At 42.4% G+C, this 19,162-nt stretch overlaps 1 protein-coding gene across 3 annotated transcripts in view; it reads right to left on the bottom strand.

Moving 5' to 3' along the window:
• Positions 1-19,162, bottom strand: part of ALS2 (alsin Rho guanine nucleotide exchange factor ALS2) — a 74,227-nt gene that overhangs the window by 27,883 nt on the left and 27,182 nt on the right. For all 3 annotated transcript variants that reach the window (XM_075530330.1, XM_075530328.1, XM_075530329.1), the window contains exons 5-12: positions 18,187-18,547; positions 15,321-15,489; positions 12,429-12,525; positions 10,196-10,273; positions 7,203-7,385; positions 3,796-3,967; positions 2,986-3,166; positions 704-769 (exon numbers count right to left, since the gene is read on the bottom strand). In XM_075530330.1, coding sequence (XP_075386445.1) covers positions 704-769; positions 2,986-3,166; positions 3,796-3,967; positions 7,203-7,385; positions 10,196-10,273; positions 12,429-12,525; positions 15,321-15,489; positions 18,187-18,547 — 1,307 coding nt within the window. The remainder of the gene's footprint in view (positions 1-703; positions 770-2,985; positions 3,167-3,795; positions 3,968-7,202; positions 7,386-10,195; positions 10,274-12,428; positions 12,526-15,320; positions 15,490-18,186; positions 18,548-19,162) is intronic.

Below are 19,162 nucleotides of genomic sequence, written 5' to 3'. Positions count from 1 at the left end.
AACTGATGCATGGTAATGGATTTGTTTTGTTTTTTGGTTTGTCATTGATTAACAGTTCTGTGCCAGGTAGACTAGAGTTCTTGGCAACGAAGCCTTAAGCAAAGCACAATGTGAAAGGCAAGGATGTGTTACTTTAAGGTAACTGTGGAGTAAAGAGATGTTGAACTCAGAAATTACCTAATCTCATCTCAGAAAAATGGAATAAAAGTATGCACTACTTTCAGGAACCCAAAAGTTCAATAATGCAGATCTGATTGTTTCATAAGGCAAATAATAAGACAAACTTAATTTCTTTAAACCTGACTGTTGCTAGGTCAATGCATTTGCTGAGAAATTACACTGTTTAGACGTATGGCCCTCATTAAAGGGGCTTCACATCTGTGATTTTACCACAAGCTAAACAGAAACACTAACTATCTGTGCAATGCGTTGCACTTTCCTGTGTACCACAACATGCACGGTTTGTTCCTCACCACAGCTGAGAGCGTTCTCAGTTTTAGCTGGGGCCTGCTGAGGGAGGTGCTTTCCAAAGTCTGCAATCCGAGGTGTTTCAGACCGTCAGGGGTTAAGACAGACTACTTGTCATGATACTCCTGGCAAGCATGAGTGGAAAGTCTCCACTTGCTTCATTTGGTACACTAAGTCAGAGCTGTCCTGGCACCGGAGGCTCTTAGAAGTGGACAGGAGGTATGTATTTACTTACATGGCGGGCTTAGCAAGAAGCTGGAATCCTCCCATGACCACGAAATTTGTAACAGATGTACAATACCTTGAGCAAAAAGAAAACCCAGGTACGTTAGTGTTACAATTTAAATTTGTTCTTGAGAGTTTCGAACAGGCGTATGGGACAGCTACTGTTTGGTCTCCCGGCAGGAAACGTTTGTGCTGTCAGCATCATGAACCACAAAGGACTGGAGACACGGGCAGGGCAGGCGACAACCACAATAGCTAGGGCGGGAATGCCACTTTAACGGATTGATGTTGATGTCACAATAGAAAACTTCCCAAGATATAAGCCAACATGAAGTTTGCCTCACAGATTACTTGGTAATTTGGTTAGCAAACTTCAACTATGATTGAAGTCATTCTATTTTTTTAATGTGAAAATTTCTTTGGTAGTCACTTCAGGTTTCCCAACTAAGTCTCCAGGGATGAACGGAGAGCTGGTAAGTAAGAAGACTTGCTGACAGATTGAGTGAGACGGCAAAGGAAAATCCTGGTTAAGCAGAGTGGCAAATGGAATTAACTGCCTTTGAGAGAGAAGGTAAATTTTACAAGTAGAAGGGAGATCCCAATTGAAAATAGCCGAAGTACCAAATGAGTGCTTTTCAAGCATAAAAACCTTAAGTGTCCATGAAGACAGAGTAAAATAGAAATATCATGAGATAAACACATATTGAAAAAGGAAAATTATACTAGGAACAGCTGAAACTTTCACACAAAAATATAAAATCTGGTTTACAAAAAGTGAGTATGAAATTACCTTATTTTTTCACACCTTGAAAAATTATGGATTTTCTAAAGACTCAAGTCAATTTATTTCTTTTTGGTCAATGGCTCTAAAAATATACAACTTTGCATGTAATTAAAATTACACACACACACACACACACACACACACACACACACACACACACACAATCTAAGTAGGCCTGAAAGGAAATATACTAAACTGATTAGCCATGGTCACTTCTCGTGGGAGCATTGCACTGTGGGAGTTTGCCTGTCTTTTTGACGATTTTACTTGAACAGCTTTGAAAACACATTCAGTGTGGTTGCTGTCAGTGGCAGCCAAGGCTATTGCAACCCAGGGTGACTCCCTATGTCCAGAGCAGGCCAACGCTCCATGGGGTTTACAACCTGTGACCTTTTGGAAACACATGGGCAGGTCTACCTTTTAGCTCATAGTCAAATGTTTAACAACTTGGGCCACGCAATAAACCAAACACACATGACTTCTTTTATAAATAACTTAAGCCCAAACCGACAGCAACATCGAGGGCAGGAGCTTTTCACTAGCTCCAGACGATGGATGCAGAACCCAGCACAGGGCCTGGCACGTAAGAGTCCTCAGTTAGTGTGTCTGATGGATGAGGTCTGAGGAAAATGCAGTACAAAACTTCTAGGTCAGGACAAAGCATATCCGAATATGAGGGGACTTCAAGAAGTTCGTGGAAAAGTTTCATTGTCTATTAGTTCCATTTTCCACAAACTTTAAAAAACCCCTTCTATAAATCAACTTCTACTCCTGTAGAGAGTTACAGTCTTGGAAACCCACAGAGGCAGTTCTATTCTGTCTCAGAGGGTCTCGATGGGTTGGTGTGACAAATTCAATGACAAAGATTTTTGTTTGTTTGTTTGTTTGTTTTGGAGCTTTATGTAACTTAACATTTAAATGAGGGCCAACATCAAAATGTCAAAAATGCTAAGTACGGAAAAGTGAAGAAAATTTCAGGTCAAGTTTTCAAGTACACTTGGGAATTTTTTTTTAACCCGAAAAATGAGAAACATCTTGGACTACTCTCTTAGGTTTAATTTTTACCAATGTCTGTATGATGAAAGTAGTCTGGCTGCCAGAGCCCTCGTTTACATAATAGCAGGTAAGAGACAGCAGAGCGGCTCCACATTTATAATCTACAGTTGGTCTTAAAATAATTGCTGCTGCTTTGTCCTCAAATTGGAGCCTGCTTTGCAGACAAAACTGCTCTTTGGAAAACAGACTTGCTGTCGTGTCCACACTGTATGTGACCTTAACACACTAATTCGCATCATTCTGCTGGCCAAAGAAATAATAGAAATTCATTATTTTTAAGCCATTTGTTTTAGAGCAATGAACACAATAGTTGGTTTAAGATGAAAATACTGCTTTGCAATTTCTATACCTCATATCAACATTCCTAATCTAGTCTCTTCGAACTGAGGAGATGTTCTCCGCGGCAGAATCTGCCTGCAGAGATTGAACATGACACAGTGCTGGATACTTGCTCTGTATAACTATCCAAGAAGAGACCTGCGTGCTTCAGAATGACCAGACTCCCGGCTTCCTTTCTCCCCTGGAGGAAGCTGCTCAGGGAGCTTCCATGCTGACCAATTAAGTAGCACAGCTTGCTGAATCTGCTTGCCACCTCCTGCAACAGCTGGACTGTTGATGCCGGGCCCAGATTTTCTGTAACAAAGAATGGGGATAATGAGGATGACATAAACTAATGACGGAAAAGTGCTTCGGACTACTCATTATCTGGATACTTCCTTATAATCAAGATGATAAGCCCCTCCCACCCCCGTCCTGATAATACTTTATCTATTGGATGTCATTTTCAACTGCTGTGGCGGTATAATTTTGTGCGGATTCTGATTCCCAGCAACCCTCTATGACAGAGCAGCACAGTCTCCTGAGGGTCCCAGGCTCATCACTACAGAACAGATTGCCTGGTCTTTGCTCCCAGGAGTCAACTGGCCGTGGGTTCAAACCATCAACTGTTTGGTTAGCACAGTAGTTCTCAACCTGTGGGTCACGACCCCTCTGGGGGGTCTAATGAAGCTTTCACAGGGGTCACTAGATTCATCACAGAGGCAAATTACAGTTACAAAGTAGCAACAAAAATAATTTTATGGTTGGGGGGATCACCACAACATGAGGAGCTGTATTAGAGGGTCACGACATTAGGAAGGTTGAGAACTACTGATATAGAAGCTCTACTTTCTACCTCCACAAGGGTCTGAAAAGATTTTTTTACATGTGAGAAGAGATGGAACAACAGGCCTGATGATGCTGGGGCATCCTTCGCAACTTACCTAAGCTGAGAAGAGGCCTGAGAACCTGAGATTTGACATCACTGAGTTTTGAATAGAACCGTCTTTCTGTAGTGGCCAACTCATGGAGGCTGGCGATATAGCCCATAATATTTTTGTCCACCAGGGTTAGAAAGTTATCTTTTCCTGCTGCCACTCTGCTGATGTACCCAAGCTGTAATAAGAGAGAAGAAAAAGATGATAGCGATAAAATATAATTTGCTAATTGCAATTTGGTGCACCTAAGTGAACTCATACCAGCTAGTGTGAGCTAATTGTTAAACAGAAACATTGCAAGCTGGCTATTAAGGACTGGTAATTTTGCTCAGTTAAAGTAACGAAAAAGTGGCAATTTTTTTAAGAGCTGGTTGACCAGTACACTATTTCTACATATGTATAATAGATCTGTAGCTCTGCTTGGATCAGATGGATCTTGGCTGAAAGCACAGAATATCAGAAAGATATTTACCAGTGAATGATTGATTACAAAGCACCTGGTGGCTGGGACCACAAAAAACTGTAACAATGTGAAGAATGAAAATTCCACGATCCATAATTGTGCTCATGGGAACCTGGACACAGACAGTCATTCAAATAGCACAAGGAAATCACGTGTGGTTAAAAATCAGGAAAGGTGTACATCAGACTTGTATCCTTACACCATTCAATCTGTATGCTGGGTAAATAATCCAAGAAACTGGACTATACGAAGCCGACCATGGCATCAGGATTGGAGGAAGACTCCTTAACAGCCTGCAGTATGCAGAAGACACACACGCTTGTTGTAAGTGGAGAGAACTTGAGGCAATTACTGATGAAGGTCAAAAAGAGTGTGGATTACAACCCCAAATAAAGGAAAACAATTCTTTGCAAAAATAATTTTTGGACCGATAAATAATGCCACAATAAACAGAAAAGATCAACATTGTTAAGGGTTTCATTTTACTTGGATACCCAATCAATACTCATGGAAGCAGCAGTCAACAAAAATGACTGCCCTGCATTGGGCAGATCTGCTGCAAAAGATCTCTCTCAGGTGTTAAAGAGCAAAGATGTCACTTTGAAGCCCAAGGCTCATGTAGCCCAAGTCATAGGGAAATTTCCTATGAACTCTACATCAAGAAGACTGAAGACGACCTGATGCCTGTGATGATGGTATTGTTCAAGAACATTAAACATGCCATGGGCTGCCAGAGGAACTGACAGGTCTGTGTTGGAAGTGCAGCCAGAATGCTCCTTACAAGTGACAATGGCGAGACTTCACCTCATGTACTTTGGTCATGATATCAGGACAGATCCATCCCTTGAGAAGGACATCCTGCTTGGTGGCGTGCAGGGCCAGCAAAAGAGCAAACATCTTTAGCAAGATGGATTGACACTGGCTACAACAACATGGGTTCTAACAGAGGAACGACTGTGAGGATGTGCAAGACTAGGCAGTGCTTCTTTCTGTTACGCTTAGGGTTGTTATGAGTCAGAAATGACTTGACACCTAACAACAGCAGATCCAGACCTATAGCTGTACTCACATATATATATATACTTCCATAACCATGTAGCTCCACCAGTAAGTCCCACAGTTCAGTTGTTTGGGACCACAGATATGCAGGCTGTATGAAGACCTAAATGATAAGGATGTATGCCTCAAGACTTTTGAATGCGATAGGATTCAGGCAAGCAGAGAGGGTCTCTGTGCTGCACAATGAAATAGCAAGACCTAGCTGCTAACCTGCTTCTGATCACATCAAGGTGATTTTCCTCCAAGAGGACTTTTTGTGTCATTTACCAGTGACACTACTAAACAAAACCTCTCAATGTCTGCCATCACATATCCCTACGAAAACAAACAGCCAAAGCTGCTGACCCAAGAGACTATCAGCAGCCTGTGGTTGCCAGAGGCCCAATTAGAGTCTTGTCCCATCCATCAGGCTATTTCATCCGTCCTCTCTGGAATCTTCCCTGAGGAATGTGGGGCTAGGACCAACAACCACCAAGAGTCAATTAGCATGCCTGGAAGAACATGCCAAACCTGGCCAGTGTTGCTGTTAGTAAGAAAGATCTTGGCCCCTTACAGCCCACCTTATAGTCATAGCCAGAAATCACACGCACAAGGCACAAAAGAGAATCCATGGGACAGACCATTCGAAAACTAAAAAAATCCCGACAATATGAACGTGGAGAGTTATTTCCTGACTTTGAAGATCTGTGTTATTTTACTGATGAAAGAAAGAAAGAAAGAAAGAAAAGGCCTGACACAAACACTCAAGGAAATCGAACTAAAAGGAACATTTCCCTACATTATACAGGCCACACAGGATAAGCTAATGGCTAATGTCACTCGATGGGGAAAAGCTGAAAACAGGAACCGGACACGTTTAGTCAACATCGTGCTGGAAGTCTTAGCCAGAACCGTTGGAAAACAAAAAGAAATAAAAGAACTTCAAATGGGAAAAGATGAAGTTAAACTCTCACCTATTTGCCTATGGTTAGCAAATAGAAATCACCTGGATTTCTGTAAGTGAATGCAGAGAGCTCTGATAAAGCCAGCATGTGCAAAGAAGGGGATCCACAGAAGTAAATGAAATGACAACCTGAGAGCCAGGGGCAACAGCGGGAGCTAAGGCACTGCTAGTGGACTGCCTGTCTGCCACCTGCTCGTCTTGTACCCCTGCAAGAAGAAAGCACAAAAAGAATCCTATGACCATTGAGGAAGAAGAGCCACCAGAGGAGAATGTACAGATCCCTCTCTGGGTAGTGGAGGTAACAAAGGCATCAGATGCTGCAGCACAAAGACCATGTGTCAGAGCAGAAGAGCTGCGTGGAGACCATGAGACTGAGCACAGGAATTGGGGCCACATGGCCTAGAAGGTGAGGGCCAGAGACAGACATGCCTGCCAGATGGTCAAGAAAAAGCTTTGAAGACAAAAGAACTGTATCATTACCATTTTGTAACCTGCTAGCTTCCATAATAAAACCCCTTAGTCAGGACTATTATGTGAGTCTGTCTGGCCACCACAATAAACCTTCGAAGGCAAGAGAGAAGTGGACTGCATTGGAGGGATTGTTGGTGTCAGGACAGCTGTAAGACATGTCTGACCTCCGACTTCTGGCAATCAGCCTTAGGATGGTGTAGAGTTGGATTCTCCTCTCTATGTAGCCTGAGGTTAGATGTGGGCCCCATGCTATTTCCTCATATTTAGAAATTTACCTACCCAGATCCTATTGGGAAACATTGTGAAATAGTCTTTGGAAGAATTTGACAAGAGGGCATAAATTTAATAAAGGCAGGATGGGAAAGGGTTTTGCAATTCTGAATAAGATAATATGGTAATGGGCATACATACAGAAAGCAAAATTACAACATTTCATGCATTACTGAATGGAGGCTATGTGAACCAATTTCTTTTCACCTTATTACAGGAGAGAAGTACTGGAGTCTTAGTACCACTCTGAGACTCTGGACGGCTGTCATCGTCAGTTGGGACCTGTCGACCACTGTAATATAATCCAGGCTGGAAATCTTCTGTGTCCACTAAAAACAGGGAATAATCTGGGCCTGCCGTGACACTCCAGATGCCACTTACACCATTTACCTGCAAGGACAGCAAGATACTATTCGTTCCAGATGAAGGTAATCCAACAAAACTTTAGATTCACAACACCTGGCCTGGCCCCAATCCAGCCTTATCTGAGGGGAGATTGGCCCCACAATGTGTCCAATCCAAATGTAGGAGAAGCAGGGGTTGTCAGCCTTATTCAGTTTTCAAATTTAGAATTGGATTGTTTCCAAATAACTAACTTCCTGTTGATTAAAACTTCTACTGAAGAAAGAAGTCTTATCAGTCTCTATTCAAAACTAATTTGGGTAGTTAGTTAAATGTAACAGCTCATCATTTGAGCTCTCTTTTGACTCATTTTAAATTTGTACTAGTTGTTAACAGTTTCTGCTTTTTTTGTTTGAGGGTTTTCTCTGGTGCTGCTTTTGTTGTTTATTTGCTTGTTTCATGTTTTTCTTTTGTTTGAATTTCTGTGTGTGAAATCTAGGATAGATAAATGTATAGAGAGAGTCACTGGATTAGTGACCTAGGGGCATCACATGAGACCTGGTGGCACAGCGGTTATGAGTTGGGTGGCAACCTGCAAGGTTTGCACCTGGAAACCACCAGGTGCTCCGAGGGAGAAAGATGGGGCACCCTAGCCACACAGGGGCAAGTTCTGTCCCATCCTACAGGGTCACCATGAGTCAGAAGATACTCGATGGCAGTCAGTTTGGTTTGGTTGTAGAGGCATGGCAGGGCGGTTGGGGGCGGGAGGATGAGCTAACAACAAGGACGACAAGAAGGAAGAAAATGTTCTAAAATTGATTGTGGTAATGACTGCACAACTCTTCTTTCTATGGCCGAACAACTGAATGATATAATATGTGAATGATAAGCCTATAAAACTATTTTTTAAAAACTGCTTCGGATTTCACTTTACTATTTTTAATTCTAAAAGGTCGATTAGAATGACTTCAAAATGTGACTCTCATTTGCCAAACAAAAACCCAAATGTTCAACGTCATAATTTTTAGGTGTACAGTAAGAATAATGAAACTAAAAACTCATAGCAAGTTCCAGCATCTCTTCTCTGAATCTAAAATGTTTAGTGAAAGCTTGACTTCTAGGGTCTCCATACTGAATAAGCTCATTTTCTAAATTCTTTTCCCCAAATAAATGAACAGCAGGGAACAATTTACTATGTTTACTTGTGATAAAATATCAGGAAATAGCTTACTAATGAAATGTTTAAACTGCAAAGACTTTAATCAGTTCAAGTTAGAAGTGGGTTACATATTGAGCCAGTAGCCTCAAGGTCAGTGGTTGGAATTCAACAGCCATTACGTGGGCGAAAGATGAGAATATCTACTCCTAACAAGACATAAGTTCTCTGAAATCCAAAGGCACAGTTCTACTCTGTCCTACAGGACAGGACCGTTATGAGTGAGCCTGGTTGCTAATGTTTACGAGAAGCAGCCCTGGTGCACAGTCATTAAGCCCTGGCTCCTAACTGAGAGGGGGACAGCTTGAACACACCAGTCAGCGGCTCTTGAGGGAAAAGACATGCCAGTCTGCTTCCACAAATTATCCCCGGAAATCTAGGCAGTTTACTCTGCTGGGGGTTGTAAACGGGCTCTTAGTTCCTAATGATTTAAGAACACCGGTGACCCAGTGGCTATGGGCAGTGGTTCCAACCAAACCCACCAGCAGCTCTTCAGGGGAGAAAAGATCTGGCAACGGGCCAGAAAGAGTACAGTCCAGGAAACCCTGTGGGGCAGTTCCACTCCGTTCTACAGAGCCACCATGAGTTGGAATAGACCCAATGGCAATGGGTTAAATGTTTTCAAGGCTTTACTTCCCAGTAAATTAAGTTCACTGAAAGGAAAAAACAATGTTCCATAATATTGCCATAAAATTTTATACAAGGGAATTCAAAGAATTCATGGAAAAGTTCCATGATCTTCTCATTTGGTTTTTCCATGAACTTTTGAGGCCCTCTTACACAGCGACGGGTACACGGACATTAACTGCATCTTCCACTTGAACCATGTTTCTGAAATTGAGGTAAGTAACCTTACTCAGACTCTAGTATGTTCCACGGAGGATGTCTTGGGGAAAGGGGGTGGGGATACAAAGGATGAACTATTCTATTAAGCATACTAGTCACTGCTCCAACACACAGCAGAGCTGCAGGACAGAGAACGGCCCCATAGGGTACCCAAGGCTGTGATCTCCGAGGAAGCAGGCTGGCATATCTTTTGCCCATGAGTGGGAGGGAGTGGGACTTGAACCATTGTGCCTTTAGGGACTCTTTCAAAGGGACAAGAAGTTAGCAAGCTGTGACTACTGTACCCTGCGAAAAACTCAATGTATCCAGTGAAAAAATTCACCTGTGCTTTTTGCTCCATTATAGGCAATGAAAAGGCTTACAGAACGTTTTTAGTACTGTGTGCAGAAAACCAAAAAAGTTATGCAAGTCACACTTAGTGAGCAGCCAAACAATAGACATTATTTGGGAGTATAAAGCTCAGAAGCCAACATAACAGTGGTAGGAAATTGTATGTTCTAAAAGAAAGCACTTCCTAATTTTTGCTTTTAAAAAAAGACAATAGAACTATGAATAGTACATAAACAGTGGAGGCCAAAATGAGAAAAAGGCTAAGAAATCAAGAAAAAAAAACAACATTTAGATTGCAAACAAATGGTTTCATTTTTAAAAAGTAAAATTTTGAGAATATAAGAACGAATCTACATATATACATTCCCCCTTAATTTTTGGAAATAAAACATAGAAAAACACACAGGGTTATAGTTCAGATTCTGGAGTAAACCACTGTCAACATGAACCAAGTTCACAAACGTACCTTTGCCAGCCGAGGGACTGTTGTTGGAGAATCTGAATGGCCAAGTTGGCTGGTGGTATTGCTGCCCCACGAATAAACCTACCAGAGAGCCACAGGGCAGTGGGGGAGACTGGTGAGTCAGATTTTGCGTGTCTACTACAGACCTTGCACAATCATTTTTTCACAGTTACAGATAAATAGACTGGTCTCTCTACCCCCTATTTAAAACAATGAATCTTAAGAAAGTTCATTTGTAAACAAGACCAATGTAAAGAACAGGTAGGGTACCTAAGACAGAGTCCAAGGGCTGACAGGAATAACAAGAACTAATACTTCTAAGGTGCTGCTTAGCTAAGTTTTGTTCTTAATACTTTTCCCGTATTAACTGTTTAATTCTCACAACTATCACTTTATCTATCTATCTATTTATTTATTTATTTACTTATTTATTTATTTGGGGACTCTTACAGCTCTTAAAACAATTCATACATCAATTATATCAAGCACATTTGTACATATGTTGCCATCATCATTTCCAAACATTTTCTATTTGAACCCTTGGTATCAGCTCCTCTCCCCTACCCACCCCCTGCCTCTCCCACCTTTCTACCCTCATGAACCCTTGGTAATTCATAAATTATTTTCATTTTCATATTTTACACTGTCTGCTGTCTCCCTTCACCTACATTTCTGTTGCTCAACCCCCTGGGGGCAGGGGGTTGTATATTGATCGTTGTGATTGGTTCTTGCTTTCTTTCCCTTCGACCACACCCCCTACACACACACACACACACACACACAAACACACAACCTTCCCCTTCCCCTCATAGTATCGTTACTCTCAATATTGGTCCTGAGGGGTCCTGGAATCTGGTCTAGCTAGGTTTGTGAAATACAGCTAGGGTCATGATAATGCGGGGGAGGAAGCATTAAAGAAGTAGAGAAATGTTGCGTGATGTTGCGTGTTTTGTCGGTGCTATACTGCACCCTGGCTAGTTCATCCTTTCCTTGTGGCCCTTCTTTGAGAGGATATCCAATTGTCTACAGATGGGCTTTGGGCCTCCATTCCGAACCCCGTAGTCGTTCACATCGAAGGGTTGTTTGTTTGGGTCTTCTGATGCCTGATACCTGATCATATCAACACTTGTGATCACACAGGTTGCTGTGCTTCTTTTATGCTTCTTGCTTTGTTGTTTCCCTGCTAGCTGGCTGCTTGTTTATCTTCAAGCCTTTAAGACCCCAAACGCTTTATCTTTTGATAGCTGGGCACCATCAGCTTTCTTCACCACATTTGCTATGGATCCATTTTGTCCTCAGTGATGTGTCAGGAAGGGGAACATCACAGAATGCCAGGTTACTGGAACAAAGTGTTCTTGTGTTGAGCGAGGACTTGAGTAGAGGCCCAATGTTCATCTGCTACCTTGATACTTAACCTACACATATATGTCCATAGACCTATATCCCTATATTAATATATTTACATATATGCATGCCTGTATTTAGACCTCTATAAATGTCTTTGCCTCCTAGTTCTTTCCTCTATTTCCTTTTACTCTCCTGTCCCACTATCATGTTTGACCTTCATTTGGCTCTCTGTACTTCCTCCTCTCGGCTACACTGCACTTGACTGAACCCCACCAGGCATTCTATGCTCTTCTGGGCATCAATTTTAGATCTCGTTGTTCCCTGGTCCCTAGGTTTGTTGGCACAACTTTTGCTTTAAAAAAGATACCGAAACTGCCCAAGAGATTAAATAACCTAACCAAGGTCACACACAGGAAATGCCTTAGGCTGGTACAGGGCAGCAGTTACGCACTGGAATGCTGACGGCAAGGCCAGCAGTTAGAACCCAGCAGGCTCTGAAGGAAAACACTGAGGTCCACGGCTCCTGTAAGGACTTAGCCTCAGAAATCCAGTAAGTCTTTATGAGAGTAGAGCCTCATGTTTCTCTCGTAGAACAGTTGGTGGGTCTGAACTGCTGGTCTTGTGAAAGAGCCTCCATTCACTCATTCACTAGCACCTCCAGAAATACTTCTGTATAAATACAGACTTTGTTGAAATGATTCTGGAGGTCATTTTCTGGTCCCAGAATTTTAGGGGGGAAAAGTACGTAAATCCTCGCATCCCCAACTCCCCAAACATGTAAACTAAGGATTTTCTTCATCTGAGGATAAAAACAAAACAACATTCTCTTAAAAACGTATGCCAAGTTGCCTCTCATAAAAAGATCAGCAATGATTCATTTGCTCCCTACCTGGGATTTCGCTGTAAGTGCAAGAGAATGGGAGCCACCTGCCTCCACATGGATTACTTCTTTACCATCCAGACATTTGACACACAGTGGCTGAAGCCTTAAAGGAAAACAAACACACTAAAATGAACCCGAAGAAAGGAAGTACTCTCAACAAGAATCATGTCCTGTCTCATATTTTACAGTAGCTTCCTTGAAGTAAAACTAAACATTTCAAAAGCAAGCATACTATGTACATGCTTAATTTACTCCACGTGCTGTAAATAATTTTTTGATGATTATATACATGAATAACTAACCCCAAAGTTCAAATATATAAGGTTCATAAAACTTAATACCCTGAAATAATCTTTAAACCTTAAACTGAAAATATTTCCTGAAGTCATCTTAAATCTGACCAATAGTTTATTTAACTTAACTAGTAATGAACAATTGCCTTAAGCAGTGAGCTCCGAAATTGCTGGACAACTGTTGAAATGGTGTATGTCTTGCTATATGTACTCTCAACAAATAAAATAATTAAAATGAATCTTAACTACAAATGATCCATTATGACAGAATAAAATAAAAATTAAAGCACAATAAAACCGTGAGTTAAATATATATATATTTCTAAATTATAGGTGGCTTCACTCAGCTAAAAATTGACATATTTACATTGACTGTTTTATGTGATTTATTTTTATATGCCTATAAAGTTTACAAATAGCTAACTTATTAATATCATTCACTCAAAGCAAACACACGGCTATCAAACTGATTTTGATACATAGCAACGCTATAGGACCGAGTAGAAATTTCTGAGACTGTCAATCTTTCTCCTGATTAATATCTATTAGTTTCTCTAATGTACATGGAGGGAGATAAGCTGAGCTGTCATCAAGTCAGGTCCGACTCGTGGTGACTCCACACGTGTCAGAATAGAACTGTGCTCCCCAGGGATTCAATGGGTGATTTTTCAGAAATGGATCAGCATCTTCTAAGATGCTGCTGGGTGGACTTGAACCTCCAACTTCTCAATTGGCAGCAGAGTGTGTTAACTATTCAAACCACCCAGGGATTCCAACGTACATGGATGGACCTAGTTTAATGTCGCAGTTGTTTGGGCAGTGGCAGAGACATATTTCAGTATAAAAATACACAGGTTCTGAAGTTGCAGTCTATGTTTATTCGCTTTTGGGGGTATGAAAACCAGGGCTGATGAACTTATAGTCAGCCAAGTGGAATCAGGTTTTGGGGAGGCAGTGAGACACAGAGGTGGGCCGTATAGACAAAGAGTGCTTGGGAACAGATTGTGGCAGTAAATGTACAATTTTGCCAAATGTGATTGAACTATGGAATGATTTGATAAATGTATACATTCCAATTAATTTTAAAGATTTTAAAAATATGTTGGTTCTTTTACATTATTTTTGGTAAAAAAGCACCTTAGTTTATTCCCAGCTGTGTCTATTTTATAAGCTAAAAGAGTGAAACCATTCCACTGTACCAAGGAAATACCATCTTACCCTCAACATCTTTAAATCAATATTTTGGTGAAAGGTTATACATCAAGTTAGGTTCCACTGACAATGTCCATATAAATTGTACAGTGCCATTATCTTATCACAATGTGTCAACCTTCTCTCTCTGTCTAGTCCGCTCCCTTTCCAACAGTAGTTTCCCTACCCCCGCCTGGATTTGGCTGGATTGTTGACATTTGGTCTTACATGGATGGTTAAGCAGGGTGTCCTCTTATGGGTCAGATCCTTTATTTTGTGTGCCTCCCTGCTCTTTCACTAATAGGTGATCTCAGGGAATCAATTCTAAGTTTTAAAATTGTCTTGGGGTGTCCTCTAGTCTTTGCTGTTCCAGTTTGTCTGGCTTCCTTTATTATAATTATTTTAAGATAAAAATGTTGTGAGAAAATATTTTTCTTTCCTTTAATTCAGGAGTAGCTGCTATAATCCAGGTCAGAGTGGTCAGTGGTGGTGGCCAATCACATCCAGCTCTGGTCTCCGGTAAGTGGCTTAGGATATGGCACTTACTAGCGTGTTCCTTCTCTGCACTTCTCTTAACCTTGTTACTACTTGCTCCTACCAGTGGGCACTGATAACTGCATCTTGGATGGCCATGTGAAAGCTTTTAAGATCCCAGAAACGACTCACTTCACTAGGATGCAGATAACAATTTTTGTAAACTATGTTATACCAGTTGACTGAGTTATCCCACGAGATTAGAGTTGTCCTAAGCCTTGAAGGACACCGTGCTTGGTAAAGTCGAGGGGCAGCCAAAAGCCCAGGAAGGCCCTCGGCTCTCAGGCTTGACACAGTGATGCCAACACTGGGCTCGAGCATGAGAACCGTTGAGGGCGGTGCAGGACTGGGCAGAGCTGCTTTCCGCTGGGCACAGGGTTGCTATGTGTTGGAAGCAACTGCGTGGCGCCTCACAGCAAGCCTTTGAGCCCACAAGACCACTGTTGGAAGGTGTTTGGTTATGTCTGAAGAGTACCCGCATTTGTGTCTTCAAATGACTACGTGCCTGCACCCACATACTTGTATTTATACCTGACTATGGTTACACTTCTGTACACATGCTTGCCTACACCCAGCATATGTGCTTCCCCACTGGGGTTTTACTTTGGTTGTCTGTCCTCAGCCACATTCAGCCAATATCTCTTTTAGTATGCCGAGATTAAAAAGAGGTGAAAAGGTGCCCCACAGAAACACATTCAAGGCTAGCCTTTCTATCTGAAGTCTTAAGAGAATAATTTAGAGCTTAAAAGAGCCTTGTTTCTTCTATGAGGAAACTGAGATTAAGAGGCTTCCATTGAGGCTTTCCTGCTGGGGTTCAGAGGCAGGAAAGGAGGTTATGTAAATCAATGCCTGCCAGTCAACGAAGGTAGGTAGCACTTACCTGGGCAGAACATCGCCATGCCCGAGCTGCCCTTCCTTCCCTTTCCCCCACGTCCACACCTCTGTTCTCAGAGAAGGCAGAAGGGCATCCGCTTCTCCACTGTAGGTGGGGGTCAGAACCACCGTCCGCGTTTTCACCCGAGCAGCCTTTCTTAAGAGCCGGGGGGAGACTGGGAACAAGAGAGTGGGGAGCGAGACAAGAAGTACCACTGAGCCACTGATTTTTCACAGAAATGCACAAACATGGTATCTTAGAAGCATGTTCAATATAGTTCTATGGGAAATAGATAAATAAGCGATTTAGCCTATTCCTTCTATCTGCCTTGCTGCAGGTCCACATACACATCAGCAGGCTGAAGGCACTGACAAATCCTCCAGTGAAAGGCCCGGTGAAATGTTTTTAATCCGGCCCTGCAAACATTGGGCCACCGAATCCTTTCTTCGAGAACATCTATTGACATCTTGTGGGCTTTGCATATAAAGATACTTCATAAAATATAACACTAAGACTGACAAGTGTTTTTTCCATTTCAAAGCAAAATTAGGTTAATAAGCTAATATCTATTCAAATGTATCACAAATAGTGATTACAAAAAATAATTCCTTTAATGTATAAAATTAACAAGTGTCTCGGGTGAGAAAGAGAGCCCTGATGGTGTAGGGGGTTAAGCACTGGGCTGCGAGCTGCAAGGCTAGCAGTTCGAAACCCCCAGCCGCTCCGAAGGAGAAAGATGGAGTTTCTACTCCCATAAAGAGCGGCAGTGTGGAAACGCATAGGGGTAGTTCTACCCTGTCTGATAGGGGTCATCATGAGTCAGCATTAACTCAATGGCAGTGAGTTTTATGGTGAGAAAAATCCTACAGATGTACTACAATAGAAACATTTTATACATGTCTGAACAGAGTTTAAATGACCTTTTAGAAGAATGCTGCCATGTTCCTTTTAGAGTATCACGAAGTCAACAAGAGCGTGCATTATGTAACCCTCACACATGACTCTGGGGTGCATGCCTTTAAGATCAATAAATGTCAGTAACTTGTGGGCCACAAGACAGTGCTTATCATGGGCTGGGATCAACATCTTTTCTGGTGAACGTATTATCCACCTGTGTGTCGAGTGACTCAAAGAAACCTGCTTGGTGTTGCCTCAAGGATGTGTTCCAGATCATTTTAAAAGAGAAGGCAAAAGAGTATATGTAACATTTTGCCAGGGGCATTATGAAGTTAGTAAGAAAAACTGTAGTCTGTGTAAAGAAGCCCCATAAACTGAAAGAGTATTTCATATGGTGCATGACAGGATGAAAATCAGTATTCCCTACAAGTTGTTCAGGAAATGTCAAACCTGTTTAGACATAGAACGCTGAAGGTTTTTCAGAATATAAAGTAAGAAGTGAATGGTTCTTCTAATCCTAACAGAATACTTTCTTACACACTACATACATACCTACATACATATTCAAATTCATCAGGGCTAACTGAAGGTTTGATTGGCTGAGGTGACTAAAAATAGTGCAATGACAGAAAAGCATGGAGTAAGGCAAGTGTAGGGAACAGGAGCAGAGCTGAAAGGAGAATGGCAGGGACTTCTTTTTTATTCTGCAACTTCATCTCTGGAGTATCGGCCCCAAATTGGGGGCGGGGGGTGTGTGGAGGGGGGGTAGGCTAATATAATATTCCAGAACAAAAAAATAAAGGAGGCTCATTAGCAGATGCAGACATCCAGATTACGTTACAGTCTCACTCTCAAAACAAAAGACAAAATTCCAACTCAGAGTGAGCCTATAGGATAGAGTACAACTACCCATGGGTTTCCAAGCCTGGAAACTTTTACGGGAGTAGAAAGCCGTGGCTGGTGGCTCCACCTGCTGAGCTTGCAGGCTACCGCAGTGCGCCACCAGCACAGAAATAATTCACCTCCTTTAAAATCCACTGCCTGAGAAACATTAATGTGTCTCTTCTAGCCATAGTCTGTGCACCTCTCAAAAATGAAACTTTTTCCACACCGGTATGTCAAACATATAGTATTCAACTGTAACAGGTGACAGGCTTCATTGAGATTGTCATCCTGCTGCTTAAAAAATGAGTCCTCTGAGAAGCAGAAAGAAGTAATCTCATTACCAGCAAGAGCCAGGAGTAGAGCATGTCCTATGGAGCCTAAGATTCCTGTGAGGTGGACCTCCTTGAGTGAGGCGACAGCTGTGACATCTCAGGAGTGGCAGAGAATCACCAGCAGAACCAGCAGCTGGAGCGTGAAGCAGCGTGTTGGACTTCCAGCCACAGAGCTCATGAAGCTAACTGCAGGAGGCTGGCTTATGAAGTGGGTGCCCCAGCGCCCTTAATCAGAGGAGCTGGGTTTGGTGACCCAGAGGTAGAGCTGAGTGCCTTCAGGTTGAGGCTTACTGGAGTAGGGTACCTCTGGTCATAATTTGGGGAACAGGGTTCATTGAGCCACAGAACTTGAGTGAATGCCTTTGGGTTGAGGCTTACAATGGAGTGAAATGCCCTTTGGGGATTTGTCAGCAGCTCAGAAGTAACTTTATAACATGACCTGGCTGAATATCTGTATCCAGAGCATTTCTCACCTGTGCTGTTTACCTGTTAACTTCCTCAATAAACCCTCTAATTGTCAGCATTACCTGTGAGTTCTGTGTGACCACCGCAATGAATTAGCGAAGCTAGAGGAAAAGTAGTGTTCTGGAAAAGCAGAGAGCGCCAATGAGAACGAGCACATCCACTAAGCTGGCTAAAATTCAACAACAATTTGACATTAAACCTGCCAGCTTTATTAATTAGGAACAAAAATTACACTACCCTGCAGTATGTGACGTCAGGAGCAGCTGGGTTCACAAACCTGGCGACCGCCTTACCTTGCGACAACAATCCTGGGAGAGAGAGCCTTCGGCTGCCTCCCTCTGACTCTTCCTCTCTGATGTCCACAAGGCTCGAGCTCTTCTTTCCTGGCATCGATTCCTGTCTCACCTGTTCTTCGCGGCTATCTCTCAGTCCTTCTGGGCCGAGGGGACTGCCGCCGCTGGCCTGAGCTGCAGGCTCACTCGGGGCTGTGCTGTAGAAGTGCATCACTTTCTTAAGAGACAAGGCCCCAGCTTCATAAGTAGCAGCCACTCTCACACCCACAGCAGATGCGCACGAGACCACTAGGCTGTTTAGGGCCGAGGTGCTTGTGGTTGGTGGGCTGTGAAGGTGAGGAACTGCTTCTTCTACAAGAGGCTAAAAGACACACATTAAAAAAGAAAAGTATATCTAAAAATATAATCAGCAAAGAGAATGCTTCACATGCATGACTCTTGGCATGCTTAGCGAACTTAAAACCACAGGATAAGGCGAACGCTCACTCTAGGTGGTGGGCTTAACACAACAGAAAAGACCACTGCAAATACAAACCCTTATCAAGGACCCCCCTCTGGGGGCTGTGTTTTCCATGGTGGGGACCAATTAGCCCCAGCTAGCTTTAAGGAATGGATGGCAGTGAACAGGGAGGGAGGGACAGGAAGACAGTGTACAGCGACAGCTTTGGGGACAGTGGAAAAGATCACTGAAGGAACATTCACATACATATACACTAAGCAATCAGAGAAAGATAGAGATTTTTAAGAAGAGCCTTTTCCTAAAATATTTAATGAATGGAAATTTAGATACAACATAAACAGCCAGAAAAGTAAGTTAGCCTCTGACCCAGCCGTAAGAAAGCATGTTCTTGAACTCCAGTCCTTCCCCTGTTCCATCAATGGGCTGTTTCCCACCAGCTGCCTGTGGTTGGGGAAACTGAGGATCACCTTTGCTCTCATTCCCTTACAGGGAAAATGTGGGAGGTTAATCATTAAA

This window comes from Tenrec ecaudatus, chromosome 13 (genome assembly GCF_050624435.1).
Source record: "Tenrec ecaudatus isolate mTenEca1 chromosome 13, mTenEca1.hap1, whole genome shotgun sequence".
Lineage (NCBI taxonomy): Eukaryota > Metazoa > Chordata > Mammalia > Afrosoricida > Tenrecidae > Tenrec > Tenrec ecaudatus.
The sequence above is the reverse complement of the archived record's forward strand: the minus strand, read 5'-3'. Positions and strand labels throughout refer to the sequence as shown.